Source organism: Xenopus laevis, chromosome 9_10L, assembly GCF_017654675.1.
Source record: "Xenopus laevis strain J_2021 chromosome 9_10L, Xenopus_laevis_v10.1, whole genome shotgun sequence".
Lineage (NCBI taxonomy): Eukaryota > Metazoa > Chordata > Amphibia > Anura > Pipidae > Xenopus > Xenopus laevis.
Window position 1 is genome coordinate 27,007,390 of NC_054387.1, and position 14,160 is coordinate 27,021,549.

The 14,160-nt window shown below is 42.8% G+C and overlaps 1 protein-coding gene across 1 annotated transcript in view; it reads left to right on the forward strand.

Moving 5' to 3' along the window:
• Window positions 1–14,160, forward strand: part of LOC121398040 (putative sodium-coupled neutral amino acid transporter 10) — a 97,426-nt gene that overhangs the window by 74,651 nt on the left and 8,615 nt on the right. The window contains exon 12 of the mRNA XM_041576523.1: window positions 13,734–13,898. Coding sequence (XP_041432457.1) covers window positions 13,734–13,898 — 165 coding nt within the window. The remainder of the gene's footprint in view (window positions 1–13,733; window positions 13,899–14,160) is intronic.

Genomic DNA, 14,160 nt, shown 5'->3' on the forward strand with positions numbered 1-14,160 from the left:
ATTTTTTGGTTGCAGCCACTGAAGCACAGAGGCCAGAAAAATTATGCCATATAAATGCAGAAAATATGCATTTTTTTGGTCGCAGCCACTGAAGCACAGAGGCCAGAAAAATTATGCCATATAAATGCAGAAAATATGCATTTTTTTGGTCGCAGCCACTGAAGCACAGTTGCCAGAAAAAATATGCCATATAAATGCTGAAAATAGTCATTTTTTGCCATATACGTTGAGTCAACGTATGGCAAAAAATTACTATTTTCAGCATTTATATGGCATATTTTTTCTGGCCTCTGTGCTTCAGTGGCTGCGGCCAAAAAAACTGGGCAAACAATGCCTACAAGGTCAACGTATACACTACTACAGCGGTGGATACGGATTACGTAAAATATATGAATGCTGCTTGAAAAAAAGTAACTCAAGTGGTTTTTCTAGAGACGATAATATTATCAATATTTAGACAAAATGTGAACAAGCTCACACAGCTCGATGGCGGGTTGAAGAAAACACTGTGCAAATAATGCCTACAAGGTCAACGTATACACTACTACAGCGGTGGATACGGATTACGTAAAATATATGAATGCTGCTTGAAAAAAAGTAACTCAAGTGGTTTTTCTAGAGACGATAATATTATCAATATTTAGACAAAATGTGAACAAGCTCACACAGCTCGATGGCGGGTTGAAGAAAACACTGTGCAAATAATGCCTACAAGGCCAACGTATACACTACTACAGCGGTGGATACGGATTACGTAAAATATATGAATGCTGCTTGAAAAAAGTGACTCCGGTGTTTTTTCTGGAGACGGTAATATTATGGATATTTAGACAGAATGTGAACAAGGTCACACAGCTCGATGGCGGGTTGAAGAAAACAGTGTGCAAATAATGCCTACAGGGCAAATAATGCCTAAAAGGTCAACTTATACACTACTACAGCGGTAGTAAAATAAAAAAAAGTAAAATAAAAAAAAAATGAATATTAAAAAAAAAAATTAAAGTTGGTGCTGCTGAACTACTAGGAGCAGCAGATTAGCACACCAGTCCCACTCCCCAACACTGCTAGACTAATAGCACTGGGCTCTTATAGTAGTAGTAGTAGTAGTAGTAGTAAAACAACAAAAAAATAAATAAAAGCAGTCCTTACAAGGACTACTGTTATTGCAGCAGTCAGCAGATGAGATCAGAAGCAGGACAGCTGCCCACTGCAGCTACATACAGAGCACTGCAGTAGAAGGTAGATTACTAGCCAGCAAAGGTTCCTAAGCTTAAATGTCCCTCAAACCCCTGCAGACTTCTGTCCCTCCAATAACAGAGCAGTATCAAAACGATTACTAGCCAGCAAACTTTCAACTGTCCCTGAAATCACTAACAGGCAGCAGCTCTCTCCCTACACTATCTCTTCAGCACACACAGGCAGAGTGAAAAAACGCTGCAGGGCTTCGGTTTTATAGGGAAGGGGAGTGGTCCAGGGGAGAGCTTCCTGATTGGCTGCCATGTACCTGCTGGTCTGGGGTGAGAGGGCAAAAAAAAGCGCCAACAATGGCGAACCCAAAATGGCGAACGTCGCGCGACGTTCGCGAACTTCCGGCGAGCGCGAACACCCGATGTTCGCGCGAACAAGTTCGCCGGCGAACAGTTCGCGACATCTCTACTCCTGGGCCCCCCTGCAGCCGCAGGGTCTGCTTCCTCTGTAGTTACGCCCCTGGCCTTAGATAATCTAAGACATCGACAGAATCCTCCCAATCCCTATTTAAGCATTAAAAGCAGTCATTGCCCATTTTCCCTGCCCATTCTTAGTTAGACTACATTATCCAAGCTGAGTTGGATCATCCTGAGAAGAGATTCCAAGACAATCGTTGTTTCCAACAACTATATCCTTTTCCTAAAGAGAGCACTGAAAAATAGGTTAACCCTCTCTCAGTGGATGTGCCTGTATTGCGCCTCTCTAAAACACTGCACTTCCAGTCCCAGATGCTTCCTCATATAAGGACTCAATGGATAAAAAATTGGAAGGTCTCTGTTCCGTTATCACAGACGCAGGGGAGGCTTTACGTCCCACCCTGGCTGCGGCATGGGTTAGTAGGGCCCTTCAGTCATGGGCCATTTCGCTGGTAGAGGATATCTCGGCAGGCAAGTCCAGACATGAAATTCTGAATACCACATTACAAATCGAGGAGGCCTCAGACTATATTGGGGAGGCTACCTTAGACTGGCTGTTGCAGCGAGACGATCACTGAAACTGTGGTTGACGGATCTGTCATCCAAGAAGTCTCTGACTACCATCCCCTTTAAGGAAAAACTCTTGTTTGGACCTGACCTTGATAGGATCATCAGTCAGGCAACAGGTAAATATACTCCCCTCCCACAATCCAAACCACGTTCTACCTTCAGGAGGGGCCGCTTTTTTCATTCCTCGAGCATGACCCCAGGGACTACAACTCTCATCCCTCGGCTGGCAAGCACCGGTTTCAGGGAAAATTCAAATCCAACTGGCAAAATTGGAGCACCCAGGCCAAGTCATCTGACAAGTCCTCCTCAGCATGACTATTTCAGTTTCCCAGGGATATCATCTGCAGTTTTCCTCCATTCCCTCTCCTCGCTTCTTCATGTCAGTGGTCCCAGATGAGCCTCAGAAGCAGAGGGCCTTTCACTCCGTGGTCTCCGACCTCCTTCAAGAAAAAGTAATCGCTCTGGTACCAACAAGAGAAAAATTCTACAGACCTAAAAAGGCTCAAGACATTTATCCGACCAGCACATTTCAAGATGGAATCTCTTCGATGATCGCTGCAATGAAACCAAACGAGTTGCTCGACTCCCTAGACATTTGGGATGAGTACTTACACATTCCAATTTTCCCTCACCATCAGAAGTTCTTAAGGTTTGCATATTGCGGTAAACATTTTCAGTTTGTGGCACTACCCTTTGGCCTCACGTCGGCGACAAGAGTATTCACAAAAATAATTGCAACGACAGCTTCTGAGGGAAAGACACATCATGGCTTCTCCATGAGAATGCTGGGCTCCACGGTTGCTTCCATGGAGGCGTTACCATTCGCTCAATTTTAACTACGGGAATTACAATCGAACATTCTATCTCAATGGAACCGTACCAGCCTCTCATAGTGGATATTCCTTTCCCCCCAAACGAGAGTATCCCTCACTTGGTGGCTGTGCCTCTCTCAGAACTGCAGAGGAAGGTACTAACCACAGAACGCAAGCCTAAAGGGATGGGGAGCATCGGAAGCTCTCCTGCCAATCAACATCCTGGACCCAAGAGCAGTGGCACTACTACACTAGCAACTTCAAACGGGGGGCCAAGCCATACAAATCCAGTCCAACAATGCCACCGCAGTGGCTTACCTAATCATCAAGGGGGCACCCGCAGCTGACAAGTTCTGCGGGAAAAGGGGAGCATCTTATCTTGGGCAGAGAAAAACAACACAATCCTGTCAGTGGTATACATACTGGGGCTGGAAAATTGGCAAGCCGATTATCTCAGCCGGCAGACCTTAGACCCGGGGGGAGTGGTCGCTACACAAGGAAGTTTTTCTAGCCATCACTCAAAGGTGGGGCACCCCGGACATCAACCTTATGGCATTACTATCAAACAGATAGATCCCACAGTTCTTGGCTCGTTACAGGGATCCTCTCGTCATCATGGTCGACGCATTAACCACTGGAACTTCCAACTCGGACACGTATTCCCTCCGTTACCTCTTCTTCCCATGGTAATACGGAAGATACTCTGTTGTTCTCGTAGCACCTTGCTGGCAACGCAGACCGTGGTTTTCAGAGCTGGTCAGTCTTAACAGGTGAACCCTGCCGTCTCGCCCAGATATTCTATCCCAGGGTCCCATTCTCCATCCCAATCCCAGGATGCTCAATTTGACGCCATGGCTCTTGAGACCTTAGTTCTCAAATGTAAGGGATTCTCTGCAACAGTCATTCGAACCATGATCGCTGCAAGAAAACCAGTATCGTCAGCAACCTATCACCGTGTCTGGCGCTGCTGTAGGGACTGGTGTTTTCAACATAAGATTTTGTTTCCTACCTTTACGGTCCCTCACCTCCTGGAATTCCTCCAGGATGGGCTGGAAAATGGTCTCTTCCCAGCGTCTCTAAAATCCCAGTTATCAGCTCTCTCCATCTTATTCCAATGGAAGCTTGCGATCCTACTAGACATTCGTACCTTTCTATAGGGAGCAGTTTGTACGGTTCCCCCATACCGTGAACTTCTACCACCATGGGACCTCAACCTTGTTCTTATGGCTCTACAAGCACCACCATTTGAACCACTTGTGTCAATACCCATACAATCGGTAACAGGGAAAGTGGTTTTGCTGTTTGCCATGGCATCTGCGCGCATGGTGTCAGAGCTGAGCCAATCACCTTTTCTGGTGTCACACTCCGATCGGGCTGTCCTGTGAACAGTTCCCTCCTTTCTACCCAAGGTAGTATCGGAATTTCATATCAATCAGGACATCACTATTCCATCATTCTGCCCGCACCCACAGTCTCCCCAAGAGGTTGCCCTCCATTCTCTTGACCCAGTGCGAGCATCAAATTTTACCCGGATCATACGAAAGAGATTTGTACATTCTCATCACTGTTCGTGCACTCTGGGCAAAAAGGTGCTCCTGCCTCTGCTCTAGTTCTGGCTCCTAGTAGTGGATGCTATAACCCAAGGTTCCTGGGGATTTAACTGCAAGTATCACAAAATCCTCTTTTTGTACAAATTGCAGTCCTTATATTAGGTGTCCCTATTTTAAGTAATGCTTTGTTCATTTTTATTAATATGAAACCCAACATTTCCTTTTAGGCCCAATATTTCAGCTTGGGTGCCCCTAGGCTGCAGTTACAAGATAGAGATGCATCTAATCCATAATTTTTGAATGAACATCAAATCCTTCAGAGAAGATTCAGCCAGATAGCAAACCAAGTCTGACCTCTAAATCAAACAATAGCAAAATAAATTGTATTCAATTGTCCAGAGCTTTAACCCTTTAAGTGCCATCAGAATTTCACATTTTGGTTATGCGAAATGCCAGCCGTTTTTGAAACATTTTGTGCTCTCACTTTAGGGGCATTTTCTGTGGGAAACCTATAGTTTACCTAGGAAAACTATACATTGTTTTTTTCGGTAGAAACTGAGCTTTCTAAATCTGCCTGAGTTTTCATGTATTTCCACCTGTGCAAAAAAATTTATAGTGCTAAATACCAAAAAAAATCACCATTTTTCATCGTATATCAATTTATACCAGAAAAATATTTCATTTTACGGATGAAAATCCAACTGATTTGGAAAGCCTTATGTCTCTCGAACGTGCCAATACCAGATATGTATAGTTTTAGGGAGATTTAAGACTTCTGTTCAGCAAAAACTCCCGGCAGTATATTACCGAATTTTGAAAGCACTAAGGCAGAAAACGGCATGCTTTAGATTCCAAGGCAAAAAATCCTGAAACCGTAGGTTTACCCCAGAAAACCATACATACCGTAAATATAAACATAGGGGTCTACTAAACAGTTTGATGCCCAATGTGCATACAGTAGATATACCAAACTATGTGGCGCACAGAGACCCCCAAATTACAATATGTATAGACATTTTCACGGCTGACGCGCTGGCTGCAGCAATATAACCACCCGGTGTGTGTATTATGCGACATTAGACCCCCTAACAGTACAGAGACCCCAGAAAACCATATATTTTCAGAAAGTACACATTCTGACTAATCCAATATGGGTGAATAAGTGTTTCTACTGCAAACTGCCAAACTGCAAAGCAATGCTGAACGTAACGGTTTTTATCAAATTTCTGAAAATCGTCACAAAGCTTGAATTTTAGCCCATTATATGCCCCACATTTCGTAACTTATCAGCATAAAACATCCTACATATGAATGCCAGGGGTCTACTAAACACTTTGATGCCCAATATGCATAGATATACCAAACAATGTGGTGCACAGAGACCCCCAAATGACAATAGTGTATATACATTTTCACAGCTGACGCTCTGGCTGCTGCAATATAAGCACCTGGTGTGTGTATTATGCGACATTAGACCCCCCTAACAGTACAGAGACCCTAGAAAACCATATATTTTCAGAAAGTACACATTCTGACGAATCCAATATGGGTAAATAAGTGTTTCTACTGCAAACTGCCAAACTGCAAAGCAATGCTGAACATAACGGTTTTTATCAAATTTCGGAAAATCGTCACAAAGCTTGAATTTTACCCCATTATATGCCCCACATTTCGTAACTTATCAGCATAAAACATCCTAAATCTGAACGCCAGGGGTCTACTGAACACTTTGATGCCCAATATGCATAGATATACCAAACTATGTGGCGCACAGAGACCCCCAAATGACAATAGTGTATATACATTTTCACGGCTGACGCGCTGGCTGCTGCAATAGAAGCACCTGGTGTGTGTATTATGCGACATTAGACCCCCCTAACAGTACAGAGACCCCATAAAACCATATATTTTCAGAAAGTACACATTCTGACGAATCCAATATGGGTAAATAAGTGTTTCTACTGCAAACTGCCAAACTGCAAAGCAATGCTGAACATAACGGTTTTTATCAAATTTCTGAAAATCGTCACAAAGCTTGAATTTTACCCCATTATATGCCCCACATTTCATAACGTATCAGCATAAAACATCCTAAATATGAATGCCAGGGGTCTACTGAACACTTTGATGCCCAATATGCATAGATATACCAAACTATGTGGTGCACAGAGACCACCAAATGACAATAGTGTATATATATTTTCACGGCTGACGCGCTGGCTGCTGCAATATAAGCACCTGGTGTGTGTATTATGCGACATTAGACCCCCCTAACAGTACAGAGACCCCAGAAAACCATATATTTTCAGAAAGTACACATTCTGACGAATCCAATATGGGTAAATAAGTGTTTCTACTGCAAACTGCAAATCAATGCTGAACGTAACGGTTCTTATCAAATTTCTGAAAATCGTCACAAAGCTTGAAGTTTACCCCATTATATGCCCCACATTTCGTAACTTATCAGCATAAAACATCCTAAATATGAACGCCAGGGGTCTACTGAACACTTTGATGCCCAATATGCATAAATATACCAAACTATGTGGCGCACAGAGACCCCCAAATGACAATAGTGTATATACATTTTCACGGCTGACGCGCTGGCTGCTGCAATATAAGCACCTGGTGTGTGTATTATGCGACGTTAGACCCCCCTAACGGTACAGAGACCCCAGAAAACCATATATTTTCAGAAAGTACACATTCTGACGAATCCAATATGGGTAAATAAGTGTTTCTACTGCAAACTGCCAAACTGCAAATCAATGCTGAACGTAACGGTTTTTATCAAATTTCTGAAAATCGTCACAAAGCTTGAATTTTACCCCATTATATGCCCCACATTTCGTAACTTATCAGCATAAAACATCCTACATATGAATGCCAGGGGTCTACTGAACACTTCGATGCCCAATATGCATAGATATACCAAACTATGTGGTGCACAGAGACCACCAAATGACAATAGTGTATATATATTTTCACGGCTGACGCGCTGGCTGCTGCAATATAAGCACCTGGTGTGTGTATTATGCGACATTAGACCCCCCTAACAGTACAGAGACCCCAGAAAACCATATATTTTCAGAAAGTACACATTCTGACGAATCCAATATGGGTAAATAAGTGTTTCTACTGCAAACTGCAAATCAATGCTGAACGTAACGGTTCTTATCAAATTTCTGAAAATCGTCACAAAGCTTGAAGTTTACCCCATTATATGCCCCACATTTCGTAACTTATCAGCATAAAACATCCTAAATATGAACGCCAGGGGTCTACTGAACACTTTGATGCCCAATATGCATAGATATACCAAACTATGTGGCGCACAGAGACCCCTAAATGACAATAGTGTATATACATTTTCACGGCTGACGCGCTGGCTGCTGCAATATAAGCACCTGGTGTGTGTATTATGCGACGTTAGACCCCCCTAACGGTACAGAGACCCCAGAAAACCATATATTTTCAGAAAGTACACATTCTGACGAATCCAATATGGGTAAATAAGTGTTTCTACTGCAAACTGCCAAACTGCAAATCAATGCTGAACGTAACGGTTTTTATCAAATTTCTGAAAATCGTCACAAAGCTTGAATTTTACCCCATTATATGCCCCACATTTCGTAACTTATCGGCATAAAACATCCTACATATGAATGCCAGGGGTCTACTGAACACTTTGATGCCCAATATGCATAGATATACCAAACTATGTGGCGCACAGAGACCACCAAATGACAATAGTGTATATACATTTTCACGGCTGACGCGCGCTGGCTGCTGCAATATAAGCACCTGGTGTGTGTATTATGCGACATTAGACCCCCCTAACAGTACAGAGACCCCAGAAAACCATATATTTTCAGAAAGTACACATTCTGACAAATCCAATATGGGTAAATATGTGTTTCTACTGCAAACTGCCAAACTGCAAAGCAATGCTGAACATAACGGTTTTTATCAAATTTCAGAAAATCGTCAGAAAGCTTGAATTTTACCCCATTATATGCCCCACATTTCGTAACATATCAGCATAAAACATCCTAAATATGAACGCCAGGGGTCTACTGAACACTTTGATGCCCAATATGCATAGATATACCAAACTATGTGGCGCACAGAGACCCCCAAATGGATATATAGTAGATAAAATTTACAAGGCAAAACAAAATAAGGCAGTAAAGAGTGAAATGCAAAAAAATCCAATAAAACCACAAAAAAACAATGTTTTTTTTTCCAGACTAGTGTTATCGGCCGTCAGAATCACAGTTTGAATATTTTAGCTGGGCCAAATAGGTTATACGGCTAGAAACAAGTGAACACAACATATGCAGAGCTGAAAATGCAATAAAATGACTAAAAATTCAATAAAATGGCTAAAAATGCACCAAAATACTCAAAATTGCAATATAATCACCGAAATAACATACAAAAGGTATTGCACAGTACGGTTAGCGAATACGCTATTCGTAATGGCAAAAAACATTTTTTTCAGCCAAAAAAAGAGACGATGCGATAAGAAAAAAAAAGCCACAATGCCATGTATGTGCGTGTGCGTGTGTACAATTGGTAAATTACATGTTATGTGCGCGTGTGTGCGTGTGCACGTGTGTTTGAGTGCAGTGAGTGTAAGTGACCCCCCCAATCCCCAAAAATGTATGTGTAAGTATGTGTAAGTGTGAATCTAAGTGTGTATTACTGTAATAAGTGTGTGTTGGTGTGTTTGTGTGTGTAATTGTTGCACTAACCTGAAAAAGTCGCTGGAGACTGTTGCAGGCGATCTGGAAGGGCCCCAGGAAGAGATCTGCGTTGTGATCTGTGTCACTGTGCTGTGGGGGCGGAGCTGAACGGCGCATTGCAGGCTGCAGCAGCAGGACACGTAAGTAACACGTGCCTGCTACTGCTTTGGGGCCCCTGGGCGATCGCGCCCCAGGGGCCACTTGATCCCCTACTCTGCTCGTTGCCTAGGGGCAGGGGATCGAAGAGGAACGGAGCGAGCGGCTCTAACAGCTGCTCCTCCGCTCCAGAACCCGGAAGTGCTGCAGAACGTAGAATCTACGTTCTGTGTTATTTCAAGTTACTTTTCCACAGAACGTAGATTCTACGTTCTGTGGCACTTAAAGGGTTATGGTCACATGACTTTTAGGATTCAGATTTGGTTCTGCTAAACACTTAAGATTCAGCTGATTCTGAGAGTGCTAGGATTTGATGAATCTTAAACCAAAGCTTCGATTTAGTATATCCTTAATGCAAAACAGCTTCAGAGACGAAGACAAACATTATATGACAGACAGCAGGGCCCATTCAACAATTAAGGTCAAGGCACAAATTGGAACAGAGCAGAGCTTGTACTGTACAGGGGCTAGAATTGATTAATATATTGCAATTAGGGTCTCCACCCAGCCGGTAATTCACCAGCCTAGCTTGTAAAACACTAGTTCGGTAAATAATAATAATAATTGCCGGTAAATTTGTAATCCCTCCTCTCTTAAAGATTTCTCCCTGTGCTTCTCATTTTTTAGCTCTCACATCAGCTCTTCCTAAGCAGCAACTCTCTTCCTGCCCCCCAATCTTCCCATATTCCACCCTTAATCCACCCTTATTTCGTTCTCTATCCACCCACACTTCAACCCTGTGACGTCACCACTGGCCTCCCTGGAAAACAGACCAGTAAAACTGGGAGAAAAAGATGGCAACCCTAATAGCAATACCAGGACTTTTGTATCACTTAGCACTCTAGCAATTGCCCCTGTCCTTTTGTAAATGAGCCCTCATATCTGTAATTTACCTTAGCCAACTATTTGTTCTTACTGCTTCTTTGCCTGACTTGTCTCTCTTCCTTACACGCTACTCTGGGACCTTGCAGCTGAGCTTAGAAGGCTTGCAGAACGTAAGCACGCCTGTACTGTAGCTGTAGATTTGTGTGAGCAGTACTTCTAATGAATACGCACTATTGCTTTAGGATGAAGGCAAGTGTGATGTTTTGATGAATGTTTTTTTTTTCTCATGGAGAACTGTGGAGATAAATGGGCCCTTCCTCTCTGTCAACCTACTGAAGACAATGGAAGACAATGTTATTTGCTGCACTATAGTGCTGGCCAAGTGTGTCACTTTGGAATGCAGAGGTCAGCATTTCCGACCAGTACTTAAGGCACTAACCCCCATATTTGATAAAAAAGGCAGAAAAGCAGTATCCCATAGCAATCTGTAAGATGGATGCTTTTAAACAAGTGACCAGTAAATGCTACCCGCTGATTGGCTGATAGCGGCTATAAAAATTGTTGTTGTTTGAAATACAAAACCCCAATATATTATCCATGCAAAAAGTTGCAAAAGTCTCCCTGTGTAGATATTGCCAATCAAGACACCGCTTATGCCATTGGCCCTAGGCCATTGGTACACTAGACTTTTTCTCTACCTTCATAGAAAGGTCTGCCTGCTATGTGTTCTTAATGCATTGACACACATGTGCATCAGGGGACACGCAGAGCAGATTTCACCATGAAAATGCTAACGTATGCATTTTGGTGAGAAAATTTGCGGGGTGGTGAAATGCAGGTGGAGAGAAAAATCTAGTGTACCACAGGCCTTCCTGTATGTTGGCTTTGTGATCTTTGTTTTGTAGTTGATTCATTTGAACCTTGTATGTGTCAGGATATACTAGTATAGTCATTTGGCTTTAAACGAGATAACTTACTCTAAAACACATCAATAATTATTAATTAGCACAAACTCCCAAAACAAATAAAGTATAAAGTTGTACAAATTACAGATTAATGAAAGGGGAGGTAACATATTAGTGTTATAAACTGAGTTAATATAAACTGTTAGTGTGTTATCTCTGACCTATTCTGTACTAATATACTTATATGCCCCCAGCAGCATCATGTTCAACTTCAGGTGCTGCTGGGTTGGCTAGCATCCCCAATAAAGTTTGTTCAGAGAGCATAAATTCATCAGCTCAGTAAAATGAAGGTTTAAAGCATTTCTGACATGTTCGTCTGAACTCCAATTTGCAAAGAATAGAACAATGCATAACATCTTAAATGTTAACTTGAAGCTGAACTACCCATTTAATGTTCTCTGTAAATAAGAGGATGTGTATACCTGTAAATTACATATTAATAAGCATAGATTATCAGTGCTGTCCAACTTCTATGGTACAGAGGGCCGGAATATTTCTAATCTACTTGGTGGAGGGCCGATAACGGAAGCCAGTGTTAGACACTTCCTGTTTTTAGACCACACCCACTTTAAACCACACCCATGTTACCGCAAAACCATGTCCATATTAATAGCACACAAAAACCCAAATGGTTGGTGTTCACTGCAGGGATCAGGGCCGGAACTAGAGGTAGGCAGAGTAGGCAGCTGTCTTGGGCGCCATTATTGAGGGGCGCGCTTTTAAGGGGATATTTTTTAGTTTTTTAATTTTTTCATTTTTTTTAAAGCGTTTATTTAATAATTTGTTTCAGTAATCATGGTCACCCAGTTGGGTGGAATCCATCTCCTTCACCTTCTCCCTCTTGCCAGCAAGTAATAGCTCCTTCTGTACGTGGACATGTGTACACAAGTCAATGACATCACTGATATGTTGGGTGACAGAGAGAAGCAGAGAGCTGCCGGCCTGCTTGGTGTGGCTCTCGCTGCTCTCAGCCTTGCACAGTTGCACTGAACTGAAGACATTCTTTCTGTTACTGTGAAAGTGTGAAGCTTCCTGCTGGCACAGCCAGGTACGGATTTGGGGGACAGATGTTTGCTGCTGGTCTGGGCACTGGCACAGGTACATAAATACTTGGGGGCAATATGATGTGATCATATTTATTTTTGGCTGCTGCTGGCACAGGTAAAGATTGGGGGCAATATGATGGCTGCAGGAGGGCTGTATGATGAATGGCTGCTGAGCTTGCTGGCACAGGTACGGGTGGGGTGTATTATGGATGGCTGCTGGGCTTACTGGTACTGGTATAGGGAGCAGTAATATAAATGAAAAAATGTTGTACACTTTCTTGCTCTCTTTATTTAAAATAGATTCTGTAATAAATGTTCCTACCGCACACTCGCCTTTCCTCTCACTGCGTTGGTGGTGCTGGTTTCTCCGTTGACCCCGGCCAGGTCCCTTAGCAACAGCAAACAAGAAACGGATCCGCACACACACTATTATCAGCAGTTGGGGGGACACCCCTCTTTATTATATCACCTCGTGATCAACGTTTCGGGGGGATAAACCTCCCTTCATCAGGAAGGGAGGTTTATCCCCCGAAACGTTGATCACGAGGTGATATAATAAAGAGGGGTGTCCCCCCAACTGCTGATAATAGTGTGTGTGCGGATCCGTTTCTTGTTTGCTCTTTATTTAAAAACCATCATGGTAAGAAGGGAAATGGTAATGCAGGACAGGGGGGCTCTGAGTAAAGCTCTTGCCTAGGGTGCCAAACTACCTTGTGCCTGCCCTGGCAAGGATGTCACTCATATGTGAAAAAAGCTAAGTCATATTAAGACATACCCTTAAATCCATATGCCTCCTCCTCCCCTGTGTATAATACAGTACCCCAGCATATGATTAAACACCTTAGGGGCCACTAACAATAATTTTCAATTGCTAACAAACCCCCAGAACAAATACCAAAGTATGACACACACAGGAGCATAGGGAAGACAGAACAGAGCAGGAGACAGGAATCAGGACCAGTCTAATATGTACTACATACAGTGACACAGTGCTGGTGCCTCATTAGCATTTTGAATAAAGTGTGAACAGGAGAACAATGTGGGCAGTTTCAGTATGGGTCTCGGGTATGATCAGTACAGGACTTTAGGATGTAAACAATAGAGGTGTCACAGGTGTGAACAATACAGGGGGATCACAGGTGTGAACAATGCAGGGGGATCACAGGTGTGAACAATACAGGGGATTTCAGTGTGAATTTGAGGCTTAAACAATGCAGGGGCCAGTCAATCTCTGTAGTGATACCTTTTAAGGTTTACATACAGACACAGCAGGCAGACTTTGATGTGGAGGGCCATATAAGGGGGGGGGGGTCGCCAGTTGGACAGCCCTGGATTAGATGATCCTGTTGACTTCTATTTTTAAGTGAATGACATTTCATATTGTTTTGTTCCATCAGAAGCTGGGAAGGCAGAGCTGCTGGACCATGCTTTTTTACTACAAGTCATCAAGGAGCAGCAGGTGCAGCAAAAGCGTTTGTTGGATCAGCAGGAAAAACTCCTGGAAGTAATAAAAGAACAGCACATGGAAATTCACCAACAGAAGGAGGATGAAGATCAGCAAGGTGGGCAGCAAGTGTAAAGGAGGCCGGATATAAAACAAAGTGGAAAAGGCCAGATAAGATAAGAGAGGTTGCATTGTTATTACATTTATTTATAAAACACCAACATGTTCCGCAGCACTATACAGTAAATAACTGTCATAGGATAATACAGTAGGTAATTAGGGTGCTGCCTGAAAAAGACTTACAAGGAGCAGGTACTGTATGTGTGTCACAAGGTTTAAATATATGCAACTATATAAGTATGTTTACAAAGCAAGCTTTG